This window comes from Canis lupus, chromosome 19 (genome assembly GCF_048164855.1).
Source record: "Canis lupus baileyi chromosome 19, mCanLup2.hap1, whole genome shotgun sequence".
In the NCBI taxonomy this organism is placed as follows: domain Eukaryota; kingdom Metazoa; phylum Chordata; class Mammalia; order Carnivora; family Canidae; genus Canis; species Canis lupus.
In genome coordinates, this window is record NC_132856.1 from 5,174,680 (window position 1) to 5,189,829 (window position 15,150).

General features: G+C 56.9%; 1 protein-coding gene across 2 annotated transcripts in view; it reads right to left on the reverse strand.

Annotated features, from left to right (window-relative positions):
- Positions 1–2,010: 2,010 nt before the first annotated feature.
- Positions 2,011–15,150, reverse strand: part of NUP210 (nucleoporin 210) — a 105,300-nt gene continuing 92,160 nt past the window's right edge. The window contains exons 32-40 of one of the 2 annotated variants that reach the window (XM_072784974.1): positions 14,930–15,150; positions 13,378–13,514; positions 10,641–10,758; positions 9,485–9,631; positions 7,706–7,956; positions 6,523–6,739; positions 4,726–4,821; positions 4,566–4,649; positions 2,011–3,426 (exon numbers count right to left, since the gene is read on the reverse strand). In XM_072784974.1, the coding sequence (XP_072641075.1) occupies positions 3,326–3,426; positions 4,566–4,649; positions 4,726–4,821; positions 6,523–6,739; positions 7,706–7,956; positions 9,485–9,631; positions 10,641–10,758; positions 13,378–13,514; positions 14,930–15,150 (1,372 nt within the window). In that variant the 3' untranslated portion in view covers positions 2,011–3,325. Of the gene's footprint in view, positions 3,427–4,565; positions 4,650–4,725; positions 4,822–6,522; positions 6,740–7,705; positions 7,957–9,484; positions 9,632–10,640; positions 10,759–13,377; positions 13,515–14,929 lie in introns of those variants that run through there. The other variant, XR_012011492.1, reaches the window with a different exon arrangement.

The window sequence follows — 15,150 nt, forward strand, 5'->3', positions numbered from 1 at the left end:
TCAGCTCATTTTGTCCTCACAGGATCCTTGCGAGGACAGTGTCTTCCTCATTTCCCAATCCGGGGAATGAGGCCTGGGGCACTGACGGTGCTTTTAGCTTCTTAGCTTCCACACACAGCTTCCCAGCGCGGGCAGGCCATGACTGGGGCTCACACGTCCTAAAGTTGGCACTTAGCCGCTAAGCATGTCTGTGCCCTGTCACCCCCATTGCCCGGGGCCCTCAGTGCCAGATCTGCCACACAGAGCCTCCCACGGGGAGCTGGGGCCTCCTCCCCACACCCCCGGCCCGCTTCTCCCTCCCCCATCATCCCCTCCGAGAGCCAGATCAGCCATTTACTCTGGGAGAGAGGACACCCTGTTCACCAGCCCACTGCCCAAAAGGAAGGCTTCACACCTGGCTTCTTGCTTAGTTTTATAGGAACTCTGCAGGCACCGCTGTGCCCACTTCACAGAGGAGAAAACTGAGGCCCAGAGAGGGGAAGAGACCAGAGCAGCATGCAGGAGGGAGAAGGTGGGTGCAGGACCCACCCCAGCCCTGGCTGGTACCAAAGCCCCAGGACCTGGGGTGGGGGGATAGCCTAGGTGGCGGCCTCTCCCTGAGGATAAAGAGCAGAGGGGAAGGGGCTGAGCCTGTCTGGAAACTGCAGTTTGCTGGGTGTGTACCGAGGGGCCACAAGGACCGTTGCAGGGTTGAAGCAGGAGGGCGTGACGGTCAGGCCTGTGAGCAGCTGGCTGGGGAGATGGGGCAGCGGAGATGAGGAGCCGCCGGGGCAGGGAGGCTGCTGGGGATGGTAGATCCGCGGGCACGGAGAGACAGGCCCGATGTAGGGTGTGGGCGGGGAGGGTCTGGGGAGGGGACCTCAGTGTGCAGGGGCGAGTGTCCACGGTGCGGGTGGGAGCGGAGCTCCGGCTCTGGCTCCGTGGCCTGCAGGAGGCGGGCGGGGAGCCGAGCGCCAGGCTTGCTGTCAGGGGCTGCCACTGAATCGCTGGGGATTAGGTTTGGCTGCAGCGGAAGACCCACTGGATCCTGAAGCTGTGGGGAGCGTCCTCTCTCATGTCAAGGGAGGCTGTCCTGCGTCCAGGCACAGGCTCCCCAGCCAGCGGCCTAGCTATTCGGGTCGCCCGCACGCAGCCTGCCTGGCCAGGTGGGGGCGCACCTCCCGTGAGTCCATTTCAGGAGCTGCATGGGACACCATGCTCATGCTTTGGCCCCACAACGCAGCTGCATGCTGCCTTTCCGGCAGCCTAAAGGGCTGGGAGACCTTGACGGTACTGTGGCCACTGTCCACCCAACCCCGAGCCAGGGGTCTGGGCCCGCGGAAGAAGGTAGGTGATGTGGGGGGACGGGCGGCCTCTGCCAGAAGCTCTTCTGGGTGGCCTGCCTGCCTTGGGCGGCCACCTGGTCTCTCCAGGCCTCTGCTCCACTTCCACACCCGTGACGCAGGACTGCAGAACCTTGGGCCCCGGGTGCGCCCAGGTGCGTGCTCTGTGAAGGCAGAAGGCTAGGCCCTGGGGGTCGCAGGGGGCAGAGGACCATCCCTGAGGGGAGTAAGCACTGGGACAGGCAGAGGGCGAGGGGCTGGGGACGTGGAGGCAGGTGCTGGTGGGCAGGGCGGGTGGAGTCCAGGCTGGAGTCAGTGTGGGGAGTGGTGGCCTCAGGGAGGTCAGCTTCTGAGAGCAGGGGTGAAAATGGGGTGACAGGAGGAAGGGACAGATGCAGAGTGAGAGGTGCCCAAGGGAGAGAGAGAGAGACAAAGGGGGGCCGTGGGGCTAGCCAGTGACGTGTGGGCAGGGCCCCATCCTCGGGCACCTCTGGGGACCCTGGGCTGGCAGCCGGGGGACGACAGCAGGGAGGGAGGCCTTGGTGGCCAGCCAGAGAAGGGAGGAGTGGCGCACTGGGGCAGCAGGACGGACTGCTCCCCAAGCCCCCGCGACCAGAAACAAAGTCACCAGAGCCTGGGTCCCTCCCGGGCAGCACGCATGCAGTTCCAGCCATGAGCACGCCCCTCGTAAGAAATGATATAGAGCTTTATTAAATAAACCCAATAGAAATGCGCCTATTTACATCGAAGTTGTCAGTTTGAGCTTAAGTAATATGCAAAGGCACAATTCTTCCTGTCTCCAGCTTTAGAAAAATAAATCGCACAGCCCAGCCCTGGAGGCCTGAAGTGGACTCCCATGTGCGGCTTGGAGCTGAGCGGATGACTCCCGCACACGGTGAGCACGCGTGCCTGGCTCTGGGATGCGTCTCCAGTTCTTCCTGAGAGTGGCACGGCGCTTGGCTCGGAGGCCTCGGACGCTGCAGGGACAAGGGGCTGGGAAGGAGGAGGGCCCCTTCCCGGAAGGCAGGCCCACCCTCCTCACTGGCCAGGGTCGGGCTCCGTGGCCCGGCAGGGTGCTGCCACGGGGAGACCGGTCCCGCGCCGGGCGGGCCGGAGGCTCAGGTCTGCGGAGGTGCATGACCATAGTACAAAAGGGTGAACAGGTAACACTGGGTCTTTGTGCTTGGGTGGAACACAGTGGCTTCTCCAGAAGAACAAACAGAAGGAAAGATCCCGGCCTCTGGCTCAAGGATGTTTTCCTAACTAGGATCCCCATGTCCCTTAGGTGGGCAGAGACACGGGGAGAAGGAAAAGGAACCAGATGCCACCAAACATCCCACTGGGGCTGCGGCCCAGTCCAGGAGACGTTTCCATGCTTAGGAAACAGAAACAGAGGATGCCATTGATTCACAGTGGCCCACAGAGGGGCAAAAAGTAGCCTGGCTCGCAGCTCCTGTGGCCCCTTAGTGTCCCCCAGGGCAGGGGGAGCCAACGTGGGGTCCCCATCGCTGCGTTCCTAAGGCTTCTGTGCAGTCACGGGGTGAGCACCTGACATTCACATGTGTTCACTCCCCTCATTTCCTAGCAGGAGCCAGACTAGGGGTGAAGTTTCCACATGGTCGGGGGGAACCCCACACAAATTAAGAAGTAATTAAAAAGTCCTTTCCCTGAGGCCACCGCAGTAACATCCCCTCCTAGTAAACGGAGCTTCTGCGTGCTCGAAGTCTTGAGAAGAGAGTGGTTCTAGAGACGGCAGGGGAAGAAAAGCATGGCTGCACGTTGTCCGGAAACCCTCGACAACCAGGCATAAAGGAATGAGCCAAAGTCTTAGCAAAGGCTAGGAACAAAACCAAACAAAGCCAGCGGCAACTCCGACGTGTAAGAATAAGCAGAGCCTACAGGACACCACAGAGCAGCCAGCGAGGGGGCCTGGGCTCCGGGCCGAGCTGAGCGGGGCTGTCCCCACCGCGGGGGCACAGGGGCATCAGGACCGGGCCCGCTGACTAGTGCGAGGTGTATGCGGGGCTCCACAGCCCTGAGGGCGGGCTGGCTCTGCGGCTGGGAGGCAGCGCGTTGAAAGGCGTCGGTGACGAGGCAGCGAAATCTAGGGTGGAAAGAGAGACGGCGTGAGCGACAGAGCAAACGGGAGAGCCGGGCATTCCTCAGCGGCTGTGCCGAACAGCGGCTGCCTACCTCGGCCACCCGCCAGGCCCGGGCCCCCCCCAGGCAGCCCTGTGCTGGCGGAGAGATGTCACCCAAGGAACGTGTGATGACTGGACATGCAGAGAGGCCTGGAGCATAGGCCCTGACCTCCCATAGCAGACCTGTGGGGGAGGACACGTAGTGGGTCTCAGGGCCACATGGAAGTGTCCGTGGGTCCCCAGGGAGTGTGGGGACAAGGGCCTGTGCACCTGGGCAGGACCACGCTCCTGGGCAGAGAAAGCTGCATGAACAAAGACTCCCCTGTGTGCAGAAGTCTCTGGAGTGTTCGAGAGAAAATGCCAGTATTCCGCAGTGGTTCCAGCACACAGAGGGAGGGGTGCATGGGGAGACGGGGTGAGAAAGGGGCAGTGCCCGCTGCAAGGACGGCTGGGGAATGCTTGTGGAAGGCTATGGTTCTAGGGGTCCAGAATGCATGTGGGATCTGGTCACCAGGAAAATGCAACCCTATACAAAACTGTTCTCTTCCCCAAAATTCAGACTCTTTGAAGCCTCCCATGCCCCCTTAGGTCAGCAAAAACCTGTTCAGGGGAGAGAAGCCTCAGATGGAAAACAGAAGACAAGAAAGGCTGCCATGTGCCCTCCTGGCCGGGCACTGCAGTTCTCAGAGGTGTCCCGTGGAATTGCCCAGGGTCACCAGAGACAACTGGACCATGAGGAAGACGGGCCCTTGTGATTCTTCTCCATCGGGGAAATCCGTCATCAGGCCAGTCCAGAACCCCCACCTCCAAGTCAACAGGTCTGACCCAGCTCAGAGCCCTCTGCAGCAGCCCGGCAGGTAGGAGCCAGTCCCAGCCACCTGCAGAGACAGGTCCCGGCCGCCAGCCCTCCACGCTGCGAGGTTTGGCCCGGGGAAAGCTCTCCTGGCCCAGGGCCGGCATACTGTCCCCCTCCCCAGCATCCAGGTCTGCCTTCTGGGCCTCACACCTCAGCTGCCACTACTGCCCAGGGCCAGAGCTTCTGAGACTGGGGGTTTGGGGCCCCGATCCCTGCTTCCTCCCGCAGCCACAGGTGGCTACTCACAGTGGGGGCTGTGGCGAGGGCTGGCTCGCGGGGAGAAGGCTGGAGGTGCGGTGAGCTCCCGAGGCGCGCAGACCGTGTGGTAGGCTGCAGGAGCACAGGGCTGGTTAGCGTTGGGGTGGGGGTGGGGAGCCACCAGGGGACACAAGGCAGCCCTCCTCACCTATGATCATGACAGCAGTCCCAGCCAGCAGGGCAAAGAGTGTGAAGAACATGACTTGGTAGGAGTCCAGGAAGTGCTGAAAGAGGCTGGCTCCGTCTGCGATCAATGGAAAGACAGGTCACCAAACCAACCCACCGAGTTCCCTCGTGTCTGTGTGCGGTCAGAGGGTGAGGTGGCCTGCCCTGGGCCTGGGGCCGCATCTGGCCCTGGGGGGCTGTCTCCCCAGTGCTCTGTCCTATTCCATCTTGGGCCACTCGAACCGACCTGGTTCCACCTGAGGCCCTGCTTCCTTGGAGTGGGTTAAGGGTCCATACCCGTTCCAAGGAAGGACAGACCTGTCCGGGGGAGTCCAGGGGAGTCCAGAGGGTGTGGGCTGCCCGAGAGTCAGCCAAGTTGCCCGGAAAGGCAAGGCAGTGTTGAAAATGTCAAGCCATGAGCTGCAGGCATGACAATGGAAGTCAGGGTTGGGCAAAGGTACTGGACAGACCCGAAGCCCATGGACCAAGGGAGCCCACCCCTCCTCTTGGGGCCCCGCCCCAGGGTGGCCCAGACAGTGGCTTCCTCTTCTATCTCCCTCTACCTGAACCTGCATCCCTCCTGCACCCTCACCGGGCTGTCCTGGGTCAGGACACATCCCTGCTTGGTAGGAAGAAGGCGGGACCTCTTCAAGTGCCCTTGACCCTGATCTGACCCCATCCCTTTGCTCCCAGCCACACCTGACCTGGCTATTCCCTGCTCTCAAGAAAAAGCCTGAACCCCTGGCCTGGCGTTCAAGGCTCCTCATCCAGCACATCGCCCCAGGGTCCTTCTGACTGCATCACCCTCCCCCTGCCTACTCATCCTTCCATGCCCCTTTGAACTACACCCTCCAGCCAGCAGAGGTATAATCACCCACCCCCTCTGGGTGCCGCCCACTTCTTCAGCCACATTAAGAAGCAGCCACATTTAGAATCATTTCTTTTTTACTGTGTTTATAATCCATGCCCTATTTGAGGCTTCTCAGGCCTCTGTCCAGCACAGGGGCTGGCACACAACAGGTGCTAATAATGACTACAGAATCGATGAATCATCCATTACTGAGCACCTGCTGTATGTCAGGTGGGCCTTGTTCTAAGCGCTGTCCCCACATACAGCACTTAGTCTCTAGTTGGGGAAGACTGGTAGAAACCCAAGCTACTGTACTAATTATTCTACAGGCTGACAGCTGAGAATAGTGCTATGGAAGAAGAAGGGTTTGAGTGGAAGTCAAGTTCAAGGTTTCCTATTTCATGAGCAGAGAATGTCTGAGGGAAGGTTGGTTTGATGGAGGTGGGAGTGTTGGCCAAGGGGGGAAGGCATCCCAGGCAGAGGGAAGAGTGAATGCCAAGGGCTTAGCTGGGGGCTAAGCCTCTTTGGCTTCCCAAAGAGGAAGGAGGCCAGAGTGGCTGGAGCAAGGTGTTCAAGGGGGAGATAAGCATAACTGGGTCAGGAAGGCAGATTATGTAGGGCCTTTCAAGACGCTGCAGAGACTTGGGCTTTACTTCATGAGGGAGGTGGGAGCCATAGCAGAATTTTGAGCGAGGAGGGGCATGACCTAGTCACATTTCAACAGGATCCCTCTGGCTGCCAGGTTGAGAATAGATGGGGAAGCAAAGTGCACATGGCTGCTTGAATGAGTGATATTTGCCTTGCAGGACATTCTGTAGTTTTGAGTTGTCCAGTTCTTGACACCCCCAGTTTCCCAAAAACAACTGAGACGACCCAGCCCAGCCCTCCCTGCCCAGGTCCATCCCAGCTGTGTCCCATCCCATGACTCACGAGGACCAGGCCCTCGGCGATCCATCACAAAGGCCACGGTGACCGGAATGGTGATGGCTTGGTTAGTCATGGGGCTGGAGAAGGTCAAGGCGGTGGACAGAGGCCCTTGGCTGCCGGCCGCAGGATCTGAGATGCCGACTGTGTAGGTGATGAAGCTGGGGAGCCCCAAAGACTTCTCCTTCTCAAAGGCCAGCACAGCTGGGGACCCTGATTTCACCTGGGAGAGACGTCAGGGCTGGAGAGCTGCACCCTCGCTGCTGTCTGACATGCTGTGCTCCCCTCCTGAAGGCTAGGGGTGAAGACCCCTCCCCAGCCCCACTTCCCAGGCCAGTGATGATGCCTGGGTACTTCTAACCGACAGCGTGAAATCTGCAAAGTCAGGGAAGGAGCACACTGTGTGTACGTGGAGTGTTTTTGAGGAAAGGACAAATCAATATCATTGAATTCTAATCCAGTGCTCTTTAAAAAAATGCTAAACTAACATGAACTATCACCAAACGCCAACTTTCCAAGGGAACAGCCTGGAGCTCTGTTAATGGCCGATTGCCAGCAGCTCAAACCCCAGGGCCTGGCAGGCCTTCCGTCACCAGCAGTGGATTCATCCCTGTCTTGCTCCAAGAATATTCAGCCACATTTGCGGCAGTGAGACATGGATGGAGTGAATAGAGGAGCCAAAAACCTCTTCACCACATCACCCCAGGTCTCCTCCCAGCTTGCTGGGTGGTAGGACCCAGGACATCATTCATCCAGCATCAGCAGATGGAGAAACTGAGGCCCAGAGCTCAGTACAGTTGTGCAGGAGGCAGTGACAGGTTAGAGACTGGAGCTATTCCCCCTGCCCCATGGCAGCGCGCATCCCTGCACTGACTTCATTCATCGAACATACTAAATGTTCACTGAACACTAGCAGGTACTAGGTAAGCCCTATGCTAAGTACTGCCCTCCCATGCTTAACTCCTGGCTGGGGAAGACTTCTAGAAATCACAGTAATTAACACAATTATACAGGCTCACAGGTAACAGTGGTGCTGTGGAAACAAAGAAAAGGATAAAGAGTATTTACTTTTATTTTTAAGTTTTAATTTTAAAGAAAGGTGGTCCAGGGCTTCTATGTTCTACCCAGAACTCCCTGCCTCCTCCTGGTCCTTTCAAAGGCCCCTGGTTCGTGTGCGGATGCCACTCACCTCCAGGTTCTCGAGAATCTCCATGGCACCAAAGACCTTGACCTCGGAGCTGGTGTAGTGGTTGCTCAAAAGGATTTCAGCCTGGTCAGTGTATAGCCCTGGGCTGAAGGGCACCTCGGCACCCACATGCTCTCCAGAGATGTGGCTGCCCGGGATGGAGGCAGTGACCAGCAGTGCCGTCTTCTTCATGCTGAGGTGTTTCAGTTGCTTGTCCGTCAGCCTGTGCATCGTGACCAAGCAGAGGTACCGGCCTGTGCAGACAAGGGTGTTCCACACTGTCTGTCCCCTCTCCCACCCATGCCCTGATGCTACACTTCCTCCTTGCTTTTCTAACTGGACAGCTCCTACTCATCCTTCAGAGCTCAGGTGAGGCATCACCTCCTCCTGGACCCTCCAGGGATGTCCCTCTTTGGTACCCCCAGTCCAGCTTGGGCACCCTTTCTGTGACCAGCACTCTCGCTCCCTTCTCAGAATGCTCTGTTCATCAGGTCCCTATCGTTCCTGGGAGTAGGAACATGGGGGCCAGCTCTGCATCTCAGGGCCCAGCCATCCTGGCTCAGAGTGCCAGTGAGTAAATGATGAACAGACATCATGACCCGATCGATGCTGGGCTACAGGTCAGCTGGGGCTCACGCCCAGCACAGCCTATGGCCCCAGATGCAGCAGAAAGTTCTGGGAGGGTGTGGATCAGGACTATTTTGGTACCTGTTGGATCCTCTATGCCTGGCCCTGAGTAGATAAACGAGTTAAATGAACACTTGAGTGCTGCCCTGGAAGGCCCCTCCAAGCCTGGAACCAGGGTGCCTGCACTGGAGTCCCTTCTGTGCCCATGCCAGGCAAGCACCCTCAGTGAGTCAGCCTCCTTACCGAACTAGCATTGCACCCCTCATGGCACCATTTAGGGAATAAATAGGGCATAGGACCACCCACTGCCTGCTCTGTGCCAAGCCCAAAGCTTGGGCCCCACATGCGATGTGCCCTGAGGATGTACCTCCTGCATCCTAGGCAGAGGCCTAGGTGCTGACCCGGGCCACGGGGAGCTGCAGCTGGGCTTATGGCCTGGCATCATGCTGTTGCTAACTCCTCCTAATTAAGACTGGGCTGCATGTTCTTGGAAGGAACGGAAAAATGGGCCAAATGCTCATCAACAATCATTATCATGACATTGGCAGCTACCATTGAGGACTCCTAGGAGTGTGTGCTGGGCACTGTGCTAAGCATGTCACAGGAACTATCCTCCTAAACCCTTGAAGCACCCCAGGGGGGGACCACTCTTCTCAGGGCCAGCATGCTGGGGGTCCAGGTGGTCACTCCAGACTGGGGTTCCAGCCTTCAGCTCCATGGACGGTGGAACAGTTATGCTGAGACACACAGTGTGGCCCTTGACTAGTTAACCAGGCCCCCTCCAGCCATCTCTCGCGTGCACCACTCAGCCCTCTCATGTAGGCAGAGCAAGGCACCTTCCTGCCCATTTCACCAAGGGAAACAGCCTCAATACCCACTGGCTCAGCACTAGAAAGAGCACAGAAGGTCTTGAACCTTGAACCCAGGTCTTCCAACTCCGAAGCACGTCCTTCCTGTGTGTGTGTAGGCAGCTGTGGACAATGGCCATCACACAGCACAGGACTGCCAACCCCTCCCGGTGGCCGGAAGGAACCAGAGGCCAGAGTAGTGGCATCTGTCCCCGGGCTGGGTTCCTGATGGCGCCTCCACGCAGATGGCTGTTGTGAGCCAAACACCTCAAGGGAGCCAATTTTCTCATTCAACCCCCGAACTTACCCAGAGTCGTGTCAAATCCCGGTTCTGCTGTGAAAATGTCGCGTGCTGGGAAATCGAAGACCTCTTGCTTGAACCGGAGCTGGCAGCTAATGAGCGATTCTGGGTGCAGAGTCTCTATGACTTCCATCTGGGTGGGGGAGCACTCACCTGGAGACGGGAGGTGGGTAAGAAGGGCCTGGGCCAGGACGACTGGCCGCCACGCCCAGGCTGGCTGGGCTGGGAAGTGGCACCTGTGCCCCACGCTCCTTCTGCACGGGGCTCCCAGGGCAGCCGGAAGCTTCACAGTGGTGCCACAGACTATAAAAGCTGAGGGTGACTATAAGGATGAGGAAGGTCATTCTGAGTGGTGGGCAACCTCAGATCGGAATTTCAGCATCTGTGCGAGAGCCTGCATCCAGCAGCCCGGCAGGTGGGTCGGGCCACTAATGCACGTCCTCTGTCACCGGCAGCAGGGGAAGATGGGCAATTTATTCCTGGGCATCAGGAGGGCAACACTTCTCCGCTAATACACTGAGTATCACTTTGGCAACGGCACAGTGCAGCTGCCCTCGTGCACGGAGGTGGGAAAACAGAGGTTACTGGGATGCAGTAAAGCTGCCTCATCAATCCGAACAAGAACAGCCATATTTAATCCTACCGGTTAAGTGGTTTCAAAAAGAACCAACCAAACAAAAAAACAAAAACAAAACCCAAACAGCCTGTATTGATGTATTTATTTCTGACAGCTGCTGTCCAGGGCTGTCAGGGGCAGGGGACAGGGTCGAATGTTCTGCACGTGAGTCAGAAGAGGTAATTACAAACACCCAAATCAGCAGTGAGGCCTGCTAAGTCAGTACCCGCTGGGATGAGTGGTAGAAAGGGTGGCTTTCTTTACTCGGGTGCCCGAGGGCTAAAGTGGCATTTCTGACTCAGAAACAGGACGTTTCTGGGTGCCAGGCTCTTTTAGGAAGATCTCTTTGCACCATCTCTACTTGTGGAGGACTGGGATTTCTCAAAAGCTGGAAGGAATGGGCCCATGGGGGGTTTAGGTGTTCTCTCTGGCTGTGGGGTGAGTTTGTGTGGGAAAAGCAGAGAAAATCGCAGCAGACAAGGGCATGAGGAGCCCTTGAGCTTGGCAGGGCCCCTCCCCAGACCAAGCAAGCCCCTCACTCTCTACCTCTCAGGTTAGAGCTTCTGTCTCCCACGGTGACGGTCACTTTGGAGGCCTCCTGGAAGCCGGTCTGGCCTGGGCGGACGGAACGGGCCACGATCCTTTGAGGGACACCAATCACTATCTGAGGAGGGAGCCGAGGCAGCTGCAGTGAGCACCGGCCACGTGTGGGCTCGGTGCTGGGCACTCTCTTGACCTCACCCTGCTGCCTGTGACGGGATTCTGCCCCTTGCACAGGGCACAAGACAGGCTCATCATCTGAAAGACGTGCCAAGAGGTGATGGAGCTGGGCTTAGGCCCTGGCTTGGTCAGACCCTGCGGTCTGGCTCTGTCCCTCTGAACAAGCTGCTTTTCTTGAACAGCAGAGCCTGGAGCTGAACAGCAGGCCTGAATTCATTGAACAGTTTGGGGTGGGCTGCGGATTTTGGTTCTTGTGACAGTTGCAATCACTTCTCTGTTCATCAGTTTGGTTAATTAGTCTTTCAGCAATGAGAGAAGGTGCTATTTTACTTTACTGTCATTCATTCAAAATAAATCACCCTGGCCAAAATGCAACTCACACAGCCTGGGCAGTGAAGCAACCACCCCCATCACTTGTCCCTCTACCCAGATACAAGTCCTCCCAGATTTTTCCCTGCCCACCCCCTTTGCTCATCCTGCACTGGCTGCACCCAAACACCCCAGCTGTGGGTCTTTCTTAAGCTTTCAACCTCCCCTGCAGAGCCTGACCCCACTGGCCCCTGAAGGCCCAGCTCCTGTGTCACCCCCTCCAGCTGGAGGCTGTCTACCCACCTCTGGGCTGCCCCTGAGCGCTTCCTGCCTCCCATGGGTCTGACCTCCACCAGAACATGATCTCCCTGAGAGCAGGGATAGGGTCTCAATCCTCCCCAAAGCCCATACAGCTCCCAGGGCCGTGGCTGATGTAGGATCATAGGAAGGCCTATGGGCTGGGCCCACTGCCTCCAGACTGCCCTCTGAGCAGAGGCACCTGCTCTCTGGCCCTAGTTCTTCCCATTTTCTCCCATACTTCTGACCACCACGCTACTGTCTTCTCCCCTCTTCCTCTTCCTCCTCCTCCACACCTTGCAGAGGAGGCCCAAGGCCTTGCCCCTGCTCCTCCTGCTCTGGCATGTTCTGCATGTTCCCATCAACTCTCAGGTCTTCGAGAACCACTTTTGTGTGGTAGACCCCCACCCATCTTCAGCCTTCTGCCCTGGAGCTCCAGGAACACCTGCCATCTCACCCCTAGCCCCAGAGAGGAGCTGCAACCACCTCAAACTGGCCACATCTCAACTAACTCATCTTCCACCCACATTAGTTCCCCCTCTTTGCTTTTTGCTTCCCTGTTAGGGTAAAGGATCAACATCCACCTTGTCACCCAAGCTAGACCCCAGGGGAGTCCTCCTCAGAGCCCACTCCTCCCTCAACCCCTACTTCCAAATGGTCACCAAGCTCTGGTGACCCTCCCTCTGAATCTCCCCTAAATCCACCCTTAGTTTATGCCCACCCGATGGGGTCAGCTGAGGGCCCAACCTCAGCCCCTGGCTGGCTACCCTGTAGCTCCTGCCCTTCCTTTGGGTTTACAGACTTTGTCAGGCACCAGTACTCATTCCAAACCTTACCTCTGATATATATCACTCTCTACTTAGAAAGAAAAAATCCCTGATGAGTCCCTACTGGGTTTGGCATAAGCTTCCACCTCTTTATTCTGGAATAGTAACAGTTGCAGCTAATATCTACTCAATATTTGCTAAGCGCTGCCTACCATTCTAAGTGCTTCACATATATGAACTCATTTAATCCTTACAACACTCTTCTCTCCATTTTCTAGACAGGAAAACCAAGGCACAGAGAGGCAAAATGACTTACCCAATGCCACACAGCCCCTCAGTGCCCAGCTGGGATGCGAACCCAGGCAGCCTGGCCCCAGAGCTCCCATGCCTTAAACACTCCACGGAACTACCTGGAACCCAGTGTGTATCATGATCTGATTACAACGCCGGCCTCCACTCCCGCCTGCACTGCCTGTGTTCCAGCCATCGGGGCTGGGCTCTCAAGCCCGGCATACCTTAGCCTACACCATGCTCTCTCGTCCAGCCCTCCGCTGCCCCTGCCCACTCTCGGCGGCTCCTCCTGGGAGAGCACAGCTTCATCAGTCACAAGGTGCTCCTATCTGCAACCAGCTCACCCGCTGCATAGCCCCGGCACTAAATATGCGAGCTATTAGGTTAACCTGCTGGATTTGATCACGTGCACACTGGCTCTAAAATGAGACACATTTGGAACACAGCCAGACGTTGCTCATTGATTCATTCTCGGCTGGAAATAAATAGGAGAGAGAACAGTTTTGTTCGCCTCCAGAAAGACTCAAAAGGTGACTTGCCGGGGAGGCTTAACTTCCTCAGTGACGCCAAATCCAAATCGCCATGATGGCCCGCCCACGCCGAGACCCCTGGGGAGACGCCCGCAGGGGATGTTCCTGCCTATCCCCAGAGTGCATGGGAGCTGGGGGGCAAGCCCAGGATGTCAGCCCTTGCCTTGACACCATTTGGAATGTGGGGAGGTGGGAGGTGGAGGCCTATGTAGAAAATCCCAGTGGGCAGCAGAACCCAGACTCATGACTTCGGATCCTGCCTGCTAGCACGCTGCTGGCGCTTGTTTTTTAAAGAAAAGGGAGTCATTCAGTATAGAAAGCTAAGGGTTTCACCCCAGAGGGCCAGCTGTGCATTCCCCGAAGCCCCACCTCCTTGTAGGTCTTCAGGTACCCAGCGACCTCGTAGTAAACCGTCACAGATCCTGCCTCTCGAGCGACAGCCACACCTGTCCTGGGGTCGATGTGGAGGATGCTGCTGGCTGAGGAGCTCCAGGTTCCAGAGAGGCCTGGGAGAGGAAGCCCTGGCTGTCACTCGTCTTTCCCACAACTGATACTCTGGCCAAACCCTGTCCCCGGGGTGATGGTGCCAGCCTCCTGGCTGCCCTGCCCACCCCCATGCTCCACACTGCTGTCAGGGGAGCTTACGCATCACCCTATCACTCTCAGGGTAGAACCCATGGCTCCCGCTCTGCACCTCACATCTGGCCACTCCCTTCAGGCTCCTGGCTGTGGCCATCTGGAACCCCCTGCGGCCCTGACCAGAGTGAACCTCTGGCCCTTTCTCCCCAGCACCTCCCTGCTCTGAATCCCATGATCATTCCTTGTCCCGGGATGACCTGGGAGCTGGCCCTCCCCACAGCACCCCCACCCCCACCCCCGCACAGCCCGTAACTGTTTACCAGTCCCTTTTTAGCAAACAAAGCAAGTGTCAAGGCTCAAGAGCTGGCACTAAACAGCATTTCTTAATTAAAAGCCAATCCCATTATATAATAGATACAACACAGTAACTCAACAACCACGTCTACTTCTGGCCAATTATATATATATATTTTTAAGTGCAGTATTTAACTTCCTTTTAAAATGAATTTCATTGGGTGAAAAAAAAACAGGGACTCAAGGGACGCCGGGGTGGCTCAGCAGTTGAGCGTCTGCCTTTGGCCCAGGGCATGATCCTGGAGTTCCGGGATCGAGTTCCACATTAGGCTCCCTGCATGGAGCCTGTTTCTCCCTCTGCCTGTCTCTGCCTTTATCTCTGTGTCTCTCATGAATGAATACATAAAATCTTAAAAAAAAATGGGAAGTCAATTTGAAAAAAAAAAAAAAAGGAATGTAGGTCATGCATATACAGGTGGCATGTGAACGGCTGAAATCTGGAAATCTGCTGAATGGGGCCAATGGCTACTCTTTGCTCACATTTCCTTCTAGATGTACACTGTCCAACATGGTAACCACTGGCCATGAAATGAATTAAAATGGAACAGATTGCTCCTCAGTCGCATTAGCCACATTTTGAATGTTGGGTTGTGAGGGCCTCCCATTAGACAGTAGATAGGGGGATATTTCCACAGAAACATCTACCACTCAGCGCTATGCTCGTGTAAGAGCTGGAAGCCTCTGTGAGGGACCAGAGGGTACACACATCGGGCTGTGTGGGGCCGAAGGTCTTGGATGCCACTCCCCCTGGCTTTGTAGGGTGAAAATGGCTACCGAGGGCTCATGAATGAATGGGGGCCGCAGAGTTCTAATGCAATTTGGTTGGCAAAAAGAGGCAGCACACTGGACTTGGCCTGTAGACTCCGACACCTGCTCTTGAGCCTCACACGAGCTCTGCTGGTCTTAGCCCCACAGCAGGAGCCTAGTCCCATCCCTGGGACTGCCCCTCACTCAGAAGGGCTCCCTGACCAATGTGCATCTCTCTTACCTTCTAGGCCGACCAGAACTGTGTCCAGACACAGGACATCACCTACCACCACGGCTCCAGACAGTTCCGGGGAGATGGCCTGGAGCACAGGCAGCGGAACGAAGTCAGACAGGCCCACTTGCTCCGTGTCCCACACACTGAGCAGCGTCAGGCCGACACTGATGGTGCGCACGACGCACGTGTTGTTGGTGCTGCCCTTCCCAATCTGCACAAACTCGTCT